At 41.1% G+C, this 12,010-nt stretch overlaps 1 protein-coding gene across 5 annotated transcripts in view; it reads left to right on the top strand.

Annotated features, from left to right (window-relative positions):
* The window catches only part of Znf512 (zinc finger protein 512), a 40,546-nt gene extending 33,188 nt beyond the window's left edge, over positions 1-7,358 (top strand). For all 5 annotated transcript variants that reach the window (XM_013013752.1, XM_013013750.1, XM_013013751.1 and 2 more), the window contains 4 exons: positions 413-514; positions 1,792-1,854; positions 2,950-3,048; positions 5,359-7,358. In XM_013013752.1, coding sequence (XP_012869206.1) covers positions 413-514; positions 1,792-1,854; positions 2,950-3,048; positions 5,359-5,667 — 573 coding nt within the window. In that variant the 3' untranslated portion in view covers positions 5,668-7,358. The remainder of the gene's footprint in view (positions 1-412; positions 515-1,791; positions 1,855-2,949; positions 3,049-5,358) is intronic.
* The last annotated feature ends 4,652 nt before the right edge of the window (positions 7,359-12,010 follow it).

The following is a 12,010-nucleotide window of genomic DNA, read 5'->3' as shown; positions in this document are numbered from 1 at the left end:
CATGCCTATAGTCCTAGCTACTCAAGAGACTGAGATCTAACGATCTTGATTCAAAGCCAGCTGGGGCAGGAAAGTCTATAAGACTCTTACCTACATTAAAATACCAAAAAAAAAAAAAATCTGGAAGTGGAGATGGGGCTCAAGTGGTAGAGCATTAAGCACAAAAGCTCACCCCAGGACCAGCAAAAACATTTTTTTTAAACAGTTGATTTGTCATACTCTAGTTTTCTTTCCTTCTTTTTAGCATAGAAGTATTATATATAAGATTCCTGGCCTCTATTACTTGTTTTTTGTATATGAATCTATACTTGTGGACTCCTGAAGTACATAACCTGAAGAGGTGTGTCTGGTACTTCTACAACATTTGGGTTCAGAATTGTATTCCTGCAATCAAATTTTTCCTGCCTTGTAGTTAAAATATACTCGCCCTGGGCTACCTACCTTCAGCCAAGAAGTGTTACACAAATGGAAGACAGATATCAAAAAGTATCACCGGATCCAGTGTCCTAACCAGGTTAGGTTCTTACTCTTTTATTATCTTATTCAGTGGTTCTCAAGCATCTGCTCTTGTTTTATTTATTCCTTCATGACAAAGTTCTTGAACCATAATGGCTTTAACCAGTAATTATTTTATTTGTCACAATTCAGTGTGTAGATCTATAGTTTTGTCAGCAAGATGGCATTCCTGCCATCTGTGACATCTGTTGGAACACTCATGGGAGTGCACTGAGCTGGGCCTCAGGCAGGACTGAATGCCCCACACCTGTTTAGTTGAACTCAGCTGAGAGCTGAGTGCCCCATATGGCCTGTCTCTGCCTACACTACCAGCAAGGAGCATGGTGCCTGACTTCTCAAGACAGTTATAAAAACATGTGGACAGAGCTGCAGGTCTCTTAAGGCTTTCCTTCTGAATTTGTACAGCATCATTTCCAGGGCATTCTAGTATTCAAGACATCATAGACTTAGAAAGGGTGAATGGAACCAACTACTTGATGGCAAAAGAGAGAATTTATGGCCATCTTCAAAGTTGCTTCCACAGGTGTATAGCACCACTTGTTGAAGGAATGAATGTAAAACAAGTACAGTGATTCCCTCACCTATCACAGGGTTCTCTGGAACATAACTCCTGCAATAGGTAAGGGATCACTTTGTTTGTTTTTTAAAAAAACAACTCTACAGTTAAGCTGCAATAAGTGAACATGATCTGTAGAGAGATGACTGTTGACTCACTTGTCCTACTACATAAAACTGATTTTTTTTAATTTCTAATGTACTTCTGTTAAATGACAGAAAAAGTACCCTGAAACAAAACAGCTTATAGCTTAAATTTACCAGAACACCTTGTTCTTGTTCACTTCTTTTCTTTTTCTGTTTTATGTGTGTGTGTCTGTCTGTGTCTGTCTGTCCATCTGTCTGTCTGTCTGTCGTGGGGTTTGAACTCTGGGCCTGGGTGCTGTCCCTGAGCTCTTCAGCTCAAGACTAGTGTTCTAACACTTGAGCCACAGCACTACTTCCTGTTTTCTGGTGGTTAATTAGAGATAAGAGTCACACGGACTTTCCTACCTGGGCTGGCTTTGACTCACGATCCTCAGATCTCAGCCTTCGGAGTAGCTAGGATTACAAGTGTGAACTGCTGGTACCTGGGCTACATGTGGCTTTTAGTATTTGATTTTGGCACTATTTATTGGTTGTTCCTACTGCAAACGTGAATTGTTCAATGTAAACGATCAAATTGACAAGAGAAAGGATGCTGCTTGTCACTGTATTCACCTCATTGCTTCTCTTTTTCAGGGTTGTGAAGCTGTCTACTGTAGTGTATCTGGCCTTAAAGCTCACCTGGGTTCTTGTACATTGGTTTGTAACTTTTTAAAATTTAATATCTTAATATGTTTTCCCAAGTAGAATGAAAAGGAAGAGAACTCGGTTTAAGATGATCAGCAAGTTCACTGCGGTCTTTAGAGGCTGTTTTAGTCCTGTGTCAGAGGTTTTTGGTCTCATATTGGGTGGGATACTAGGTACATCCAAGATATAATAAAAGCTAACATCGCTTTAAATCAAGCTAATTAATGGAAATTGGAGACAAATATGAGCTTTGAGTCCCAACCAGAGATTTAGCTTCTTCTGTCTGAGCCTCTCCCACACTGGGCCTTTACTGTTTTATCATGCTTTAAACTTCCTGAGAAGAAGTTACATGCTTTTTCCTGGACTGGTGAAGATCCCCAAACACAGTCTGCACTGTATTGGCTTCAGGGGATGGGAGATGGGACAGGGTGTCAGGCTAACAGCCACTCACCTCACTGAATCTTTTCCATGTTGACCCAGGTGTCATACAACCCACGAGCCATGAGAAATGCTGCCACTTTCCAATCCCATTCAGAAGTATCTTCTCACACAAAATGAGCACCATGGAAACCTGAAGTGTCAGGAGGGGAGAGAAGTCTCAGTTCAAGGCAACAACGGAGTTGTAGGCATCCCAACCAGATCTGTGCAGGAATGCTTAGGAGTTTGTCATCTTGATTCTAGTTTCTGAGTCCTTGAACTAGGTATTATGGATGGTATTCTTCTAATTCTGGATTTCTGAGGCACTTTTTTTTTTTTTGCCATAGTGCATAACATTTGAAAAAATTGCACTGTGGTCCCTCTGGTAATTTGGGGAATTGGTCATTTGGGGGAAGGCACCAAGACAACCTGAAAGTAAGGTGAAAGGAACCTAGGAAAGTAGAAGAATGTGGCATGGTACATAATGAAAGTAGGAGGATGTCAGGTTGTACTGAAGGTGGATGGGTAATGGTGCTGGCGACATTGTCTAAGCTGCTTTGGATTCCTTTTCTTCTTATTTTTGCTTAAGTAGCACCTCCTCTTTTCATCCCTACCAGACCCTGCACATGACCCAGGTTTGTGTCCCTGAATTAACCCAGTAATTCTCTTTTCTTTCTGTCCTGGAAATAGGGAAACTTTGTCGCTGGAAAGTACAGGTGTCTTCTATGTCAGAAAGAATTTGTGTCAGAGAGTGGTGTCAAATATCACATCAACTCTGTCCACGCTGAGGTAAGGTCTCTGCTTTTCTGTACTGCTTTTGTAATTTTATAGACCTGACACATTAACTGCAGAGAGATGCATTTTGTCTCTTTCATTAAGAAAACTAACTATAGTACTTACAGACATGGAACTAAATGTTTTCTAAAATTATGTTAGTTGTATTTTTCTCTTAAAATACCTGAAATTACTGTGACTGAAGATCCTCAAGCTCTTTTAATTTTTTTTTAAATTGTTTTTTATTGTTTTGTCGGTTATGGGACTTGAACTCTGGGCCTGGGCACTGTCCCTCAGCTCTTTAGCTCAAGGCTAGTGCTCTACCACTTGAGCCACAGGACCACTTCTGGTTTTCTGGTGGTTAATTAGAGATAAGAGTCACATAGACTTCCTGTCTGGGCTGGCTTTGAACCACAATCCTCAGATCCCATTCTCCTGAGTAGCTAGGATTACAGGCATGAGCCACTGGCGCCTGGCTTCTTTTAATTCTTAACAGTGATTAAATGTGGCTTGCAGAGTCCAAGTTGGACTTAAATGTTTGACCTTGTTGCATAGTAATCTCTGCTGCGCATTCTTGTTCTAATGTCTCTAACAGGCATTTCTAATGCTATATAAATTACTGCATAAAGGAATTATGCAGTATTTATTTTAAATCAAATTCTATACAGTTCAGGTATAAGTATTTCTTCTAACATGTATCTTTAAATAAAAGATTTTTTACCATATATCCATAGATATCATTTAAATTTCCCATGATTGGGGCTGGGAAGATAGCTTAGTGGTAGAGTCCTTGCCTCGCATGCATGAGGCCCTGGGTTCAATTTCTCAGCACCACATAAACAGAAAAGCCGGAAGTGGCGCTGTGGCTCAAGTGGTAGAATGTGCTAGCGTTGAGCTGATGAGCTGAGGGATAGAGCACAAGCCCAGAGTTAAAGCCCTACAACCAACAAAATAAATAAAAATTTCCAGCTGGGTGCTGGTAGCTCACGCCTGTGATCCTAGCTATTCAGGAGGCTGAGATCTAAGGATCTCGGTTCAAAGCCAGCCCAAGCAGGAAACGCCGTGAGACTCTTATCTCCCATAAACCACTAGAACCAGAAGTGGTGCTGTGGCTGAAGCGGTAGAGTGCTCTCCTTGAGCTGAAGAACACAGGGAAAGTGCCCAGGCCCAGAATTCAAGCCCCACGGCCGACCCAAAAAAAAAAAAAAAATCCCATGATTGTTTATACTTTTTTTTCCCAGAATTGCTTTACTCAATTAAGGATCTAAAAATGTCCATATACTATAATTCTGCATTTTAATCTGGACCGTAGCTGTCAATTAGCAATGCAATGGTAGCTATTGTATGTAATATTTTTTCTAAGTATCATGAGTTAGGTTTAGTGAACGTTCCTTTAATCCTAGTACTTGGGAGTTTGCAGGGACATTTCACATTTTTTAATACTGAACTTACAATTTAGTTAGCATTTTTTACTGACAGTGTATCTCAAATTGGATGAACCACATTTAGAGCTCATAGGTGCCTGTTGCCAGTGTCTTGTTTCCTTGTTCCATGAACATTAAGAAGCTTCTTTTGGGGGTTGAAGACATGGCTCAGGTGGTAGAGTGCTAGCTAAGGAACAATAGCATTGATATTGAGTTCAAATTCTGGTCTTAGACCAAAATAAGAGCAGTTTTCTTTTTGTATATTGGGGGTTGAATTGAACTAATTAGTTAACTAGGCAGGTGCTTTAATATGGAAGCCATGTTTCCACCCTTTTTGCTCTTTTTTTTTTTTTTTAGAAGAGTTTTATTTTTTGCCTAGGCCAGCCTAGACTGTTATCCTCCTGTTCATTCTTCCTGTGTTGCTGGGATGACAGATGCATACTGCCATGCTTAGCTATTGGTTGAGATGGACTTTTGCTCTTTTTGGTCTAGGCTGGCCTCAAATTGGTATCTTTTTTTAATCTCTGCTCTCAAGTAGCTGGGATTATAGGAGTAAGATAGCACACCTAGCCTTCTTAAGTCAAGTTAAGTCTGAAAGATTGATCAAATTGCAAAGTAGATTCAAGTGAGGTTTATTCAGATTCAGTAAGAGATATAGGTTAGTAAACAGACTTTGTAGCTCACTAATACCTAGAGTCATACATTACAAAGAACTTGGTTCTAAGATGTTGTCATATTAGATTTTTCCAATTGTATACAGAATTCTAAGATACAGGCCCATACATATTCCTGCCTTCCCCTGTTCTGCCTTAATCATGCTTTTTCTTCATTCTTTGTACATCCCACTTTATCTTTTTCTCCGTGTTTATGAATGATTGGTATTTCTGTTTTGCCTGTCTAGGATTGGTTTGTTGTAAACCCAACAACAACCAAAAGCTTTGAAAAGCTGATGAAGATAAAGCAGCGGCAGCAAGAAGAAGAAAAGCGGAGGCAGCAGCACAGGAGCAGAAGATCTTTAAGAAGACGGCAGCAGCCCAGCATAGAGCCTCCAGAGACCCCGCTGAGTCTTAGAGGAGGGACGGATCAGAGGGGGAATGATGAGGAACTGGTCATGTCAACCTCCTGTAAGGAATCAGAGCAGGAACCGGTGCCAGCCCCGTCCCAGAAAGTAAAGGCCCCGAAGACCACTCATAAACGAGGAAGGAAATAGGCAGGCAGTGAAGGCACACCTGATCTAGGAGAGAGGATGCACTGCTTTTGTCGCAGGACTGTGTGTGGACGCCTGAGTCACAGGGCTGAGTGAACATGCTGTTGGTGTAAGGCTGTGACTTCCTCGGCTCCTTCCTGTGTAAATTTCACAGTCTTCTCCTCACATTCACTTTCATCCCTTCCCTTCCTTTTCCTAGGTTTTCCTAGTATTCTTCCTTTGAATCCTCTCGATTTTCTCTTCTTTGCCCAAAGAGCCCCGCCTTGAGGCCACCTATAAATCCTTGTTCCCCTCTTGAAGACTAAGAAATGAATTTGGTTCTTCCATTCTAGATGTGAATGTCTTGGAATCTCCTTTGATCTAGTGTCACTCCATCATCTAGATTTTAGAACAATTCCAAACTAATTTTTTTTTAGTAACAGGTTTATCATTTTGTATTTGTAACAAACTTAAAACCTAGAATTGTTGATACTTTCATAATTACATGGCCCTGAATCTTTGGAAAGTAAATTTATGGAGGCTCTTTGTCCACAATATGGTTTTCATATAGGAAGAAAGAAAAGGAATTAGGATGAATAAAAAGCTAGAAACTCCCTACATTGACTATACTAGGAGATATATTTGCCTGGACCAAGTGGCAGTGAATAACTAGACCCACAGGTGTGAAAAACAGCCTTAGGAGTAATGTGTCCCAGACATTAATGAGTAGGGAAAAATAAGGCTGAAGGAGCAATAAATACTGCCCCAACTTTCCTGGGCCCTGAAGCCTCACCTGTTGCTAGAACCAGTGCCCTCCTAAAGCTGGCATTGCTCCACTGGTTTTAAGAATTGACAGATGTCACATCATCCCCTATGTGTTACCACAGTACCCTAGTGCTCTTAAAAATGCCACTAAGATCGGAAACCAAGGTGCATTCCTTGTCCCGTGGACCTTACCTCACTTGTTAGTCCACACTCTGCTGAGTCCTCCTCTGTGCCGTGAGCCCACCTCTGTCTCTTTCAGTGGTCTGAGAATAATGTCCTACTATACTGTTTTATATATGGACTTCTATTAACTTTATATTGTGAGATTCTGACACCAGTGTAGTTCTTTCTCTAAAGGTGAGAGGAAAAACACTTTCTGTACCTCATGCCTACCTGTTAATGTTTAATGGCCTCTTTCCCTTTGAAGGTACTTTTCTCTGGAACATTTGTTAGAGCAGCATTGTTGTCGTGTTTTTGGATTCTCTTCCCCCTTTTGTGTAGATATTGTTCTTCTATATTCTTGCCTATTGTGTGGCATATGGCACAAGGTTAAGAAAATTTCACCTTGCTATGGACAAATACTACCTTCTAAAATTCTGAAAGGCTGTTGCCACCCTTGAAATCTGTTCTCTGTGCTTCTCTAAATAGCTTTATCATGTGTGCTTTTGTGAAGATCACTTTCAAAAAAGGTGCATTGAAACCTGAATTGGATATCGCCAGACTGAGTTATGAAGGAAGTGGCATATCCACACTATGTTTTCATTCCTGGTTGTACCCTTAAAGCCCGTGCAAAAGACGAGGGCTATTGGGGAGGAGAAATGAAGAAGCTTTGTTAATTTCTGGTGACAGTACCTGGAATTTAGTTTTTTTTTTAATTTAATTTAATTGGTGAAATTGCCTCTGAGAATGTTTGGCAATGACAAACAAAATAAAAGACTCACTTAAAATGATGTTTCCAGTTCTCTCTTTTTTTGCAGTACTAGTTTGGAATATAGCATTTTCACTCTTACTGGGATAGACATTCTACCACTGGAGCTGCACTCCAAGCCCTTTTTTGCTTTAGTTGCTTTTTTAGATACCATCTTGTGTTGTTGCCCAGGTCCATCTTTGTACCTGGCAGTCCTGAATTGCTGGCTGGCCACCATGCCAGACCTCCAGTTATTCTTTGTGATCTGCTTCTCAATTATTCGTTGTCACTGTATGAGAATAAGAAGACGGCTAAACGTAAGAATAGACTTAAAAATAAATGGCAACTGCAGTTGTCTCCTTATACCTGCTGGTTCAAATGAGTAATTTGAGACTAAAGGGAATTAGAAGAGGAAACCTGTTCTGTCTCCTGCAGGCTTCTCTGCTGCCAGCAAGAGCAATAGCTTTGGCCTCATCGGATGGCTGCTATAACCTCTTGAGTGTGTGTGCAACTATGCAAGGTAAAATGAATCTCAAGGAAACTACTTCTTAAGGTGGCACTGTGGAAGCAGGGGCCTGGGAGGCATTTTCTTGTGAAGGAAAATTCTAAGTACCCACCTTTTACATGCCATAGAGCTTCTGGTGGGTAGGGGCTGGTAATGATGTCCTGAGGTTTTGGTTTCTTTAGAAACCACGTCTTTCTTTGCCCCAACTTTATACATGCTTTTCTAGCCAAGCTGCATATATATATACATATATATAATATTTATATATAATTGTTATTACGTTGCACAGAGGTGTTACCATTTCATAAAGCAGGTAATGAGTACGTTTTGGGGGAGACAGTGTCATCTCTTCCTTCACTTTCCTCTAATTTTTTTTTTCAATTTCCTCAGAGTTTAAGGGTTCTTCTACACTTTATTCACAGACTTGCTTGATTTCCCAAAGGTACATAGCGAAATGTGTGTATATGCTTTTGTGCATTGTTCTGAGGAGAGAATTCCAATTTTCATCAAACTTTAAAAGGAAATTGAGACCATCAAAATAGTAAGAAAGTGCTAGGTACCAGTGGCTCACACCTGTAATCCTAACTACTCAGGAGGCTGAGATCTGAGGGACCAGTGCCAATCCCTGAGCTCAAGTCCCAGGACTGACAAAAAATTACAAATAAGTATGATCCAGTGTCAGGATTTCTGGTGGGGTTCAGACTGACTTTTAGGCCATTACTATGTACTAGTTCTTTCTCTCCTCACTTGTTAATCTCTTAAGTGTCTTGTACTCCAAACATACTAAGAAAAGTCAGAGTTTGTTTTAAGAAGCAAAAATTATTCTGGGAAGAGTTGGGGGCTGGATACCCATGTTCTCACTCGAATGATAGGCTTAATAGTTAATAAGAGTGGGGGTACCTATAAATTTGTAGATATTATTAGACAGATAAATCCTAAATCCTATCTGCACCTAAATCCTATCTCACCAGGAGACAACTGGCAAGAGGTTTTTTTTTTCTTCTTGACTTCCTTTTTTAAGCGCATGTAGCCACTGATACTGAATTTGTAGGACTATTCATCATACTCCAGGCTATCTCTACCATTACTTGAGAGCTTCTAGCCTAACATTTTTATGGGTTGCTTGGTAATCATCTATTGGAGGGAAGATGCTTAGAGAATAGCTTTTGCATTTCTATTTTTTTCTCCTAGTCATACTTCTTTTTCCATTGCACTTCAATAGTCTTAGCTTAAAATTTGCAATACAAGCCGGGTGCCAGTGGCTTATGACTGTAATCCTAACTACTCAGGAGGCTGAGATGAGAGGATCACAGTTCAAAGCCAGCCAGGCAAGAAAAGCCATGAGACTCTGACCTCCAATAAACCACCAGAAAACCAGAAGTGACACGGTGACTCAAGTGGTAGAGTGCTAGCCTTGAGCATGAAGAGCTGAGGGACAGTGTCCAGGCCCAGAGTTCAAGCCCCATGACTGAAAAAATAAAAATAAAAAAATTGCAGTACAGAGGTGGAAGCTCACTAAGATATCAAGAGAGATTTTTTTTTCCATAGAAAAAGTCAAAATGATTTGTAAAGTCTGTAGGTTTCATGCATTGAAAGTGGGCAGTTTTAAATTATATTGTTTCTCATGCATTAAATTCCAGTCAGTTCTTTTTATCCCAGGAGCCTTTTAAGTATTCATGATACTGTGAAGTATCATTAGACAGTATCCTATTCTACCTATACTTGGAAGAGCTAATTTCTTTCTGGCTAGCTGCAGTGTATATTTTATGGTTCTGATAGAGTGGTTTTATTTATCTTTATTAAACATAGAAGCAAAAAAATTGAATGTATTCAGAAGATGTAAGAAGAACGTAGGTGACATATTACAAATGATCAGAAGTACCATTTTAGATTGTGATTTCAACTTATTAAAAAGATCATACACAGCCAGGCACTGGTGGCTCATGCCTATAATCCTAACTACTCAGGAGGCTGGGATCCGAGGATCACGGTAGGAAAGCCCGAGAGACTCTTACCTCCAATAAACCACTCAGAAAACCGGAAGTGGTGCTGTGCTCAGGTGGTAGAGTGCTCTCCTTGAGCAGAAGAGCTGAGGGACAGCGTCCAGGCTCAGAGTTCAAGTCCCACAACCAACAACAACAACAACAAAAAGATCATACAAATGCTGGGTGCTGGTGGCTCACACCTGTAATCCTAGCTACTCAAGAGATTTGAGATCTGAGAATCACGGTTCAAAGACAACCCAAGCAGGAAAGTCTGTTAGACTCTTATCTCCAATTTAACCAACAGAAAACCAGAAGTGGAGCTGTGGCTCAAAGAAGTAGAGCATTAGCCTTGAGCACAAAAAGCTCAGGGACAGTGCCCAGGCCCTGAGTTCAAGCCCCCCAGCCAACAAAAAAAACAAAAAACAAAAAACAAAACAACATCAAATATGTGACCAAAGTGATTTCATTGCAAAGGTGCAAGGTTGATTCAACATACATAAATCAATGTAATACTGTAATACCAAGAACAGAAATTGCATGGTTATCTCGATAAGAGTTTGATGAAAGTCAATACTCCTAAGGGGCACCAGTGACTCACACTTGTCATCCTAGCTACTCAGGAGGCTGAGATCTGAGGATTGCGGTTCAAAGCTAGCCTGGGCAGGAAAATCTGTGAGACTCTTTCCTCCAATTAACTATCAGGAAATTGGAAGTGGCTCAAAAGTGGTAGAGTGCTAGCCTTGAGCAAAAGAGATTAGGAACAGTGCACAGGCCCTGATAAGCCCCAGACCAACAACAACAATACACAGAAAAGTCAGTACTCCTAGATATCCAGGAGGCTGAGATCTGAGGATTGAGGTTCAAAGCCAGTCTGGGCAGGAAATCTCAAATGGCTCCAGTTAACTACCAAAAAAGCTGGAAATGTGTATGTGCTGCTGGCTCATGCCTATAATTCTAGCTACTCAGATCTGAGCATTGCCGTTCAAAGCCAGCCTGGGCAGAAAAGTCCCCAAGACACTTTTATCTACAATTAACCATTCAAAAACTGGATGTGGAGCTGTGGCTCAAAGTGGTAGAGCAGTAGCCTTGAGCAGAAAGGCTCAGGGATAGCACCCCAGGCCCTGAGTTCAAATCCCATGACTACCACCATCAACAACAACAAAAAAGCTGGAAGGCTCAAGTAATAGTATGCTATCCTTGAGCATAAAACCTCAGGGATAGTGCCCAGGCCCTGAGTTTAAGCCCCAGCACTGGCACACACACATACAAAAAAAGTCAATACTCCTTCCTAATAAAATCTCTGAAGAAAGTAGGAGTGAAGTAGGAAGAGAAGGAAAAGCAATGGCCATCCACTGCTGGCTCAGACCTGTAATCCGGAGATCTGAGAATCAGAGTTCAAAGCTAGCTAGGACAAACTGTGTGAGACTTTTATCTCCAATTAACCAGCAGAAAACCAGAAGTGGAGCCAAGGCTAAAAGTAGTAGAGTGTGAGCCTTGAGCAAAAGACCTCAAAAAAAAAAAAAAAAGAAGGCATGTACCTCAAGGTATGATAAACTTATTAACAACATTGTACTAAATGGGGAAAACATTTCTTCTGCAGTTAAGATGGAGATAAGGGTCTCAATTCCCTCTAGTCCTTTTCGATATTGGTTCCCAAGGTACATTGTCAGCTGTAGCAGAGATAGTCTTAGCCTTTGTACTGTACAGATGTCACTTTCACAGTTGTTGTTTGCTCCTTAGGATAAAAATGATTTTTTCCCTTTCCGGGCTTCAGCTTCCCCACCGCCACTTCCATTTCCATGCCCCAGTCATTGTCAAACAAGCCCTGCTTCTGCTTCTTGGGTGCTGGAGAGGTGTTCCAATCAGTTAATAATATTCCTGTCCTTACAGAAGGCCTTCTTCAGCCCTCATTCTCTAATGCTGCACCTGTTAAACTGTTGCTTTTGCTATCAGTTCTGATCAGCCACTGTCAACCCTGCAGCCAGTTCTCTTCATGTTACCAACTCTACTAATGATACAAATCAAGCCGGGTGCTGGTGGCTCACGCCTGTAATCCTAGCTACTCAGGAGGCTGAGATCTGAGGATCGCGGTTCAAAGCCAGCCTGGGCAGGAGAGACCGTGAGACTCCTATCTCCAATAAACCACCAGAAAACCGGAAGTGGCGCTGTAGCTCAAGTGGTAGAGCGCTCGCCTTGAGCTGAAGA

This window comes from Dipodomys ordii, unplaced genomic scaffold, assembly GCF_000151885.1.
Source record: "Dipodomys ordii isolate 6190 unplaced genomic scaffold, Dord_2.0 Scaffold20, whole genome shotgun sequence".
NCBI lineage: Eukaryota > Metazoa > Chordata > Mammalia > Rodentia > Heteromyidae > Dipodomys > Dipodomys ordii.
The sequence above is the reverse complement of the archived record's forward strand: the minus strand, read 5'-3'. Positions and strand labels throughout refer to the sequence as shown.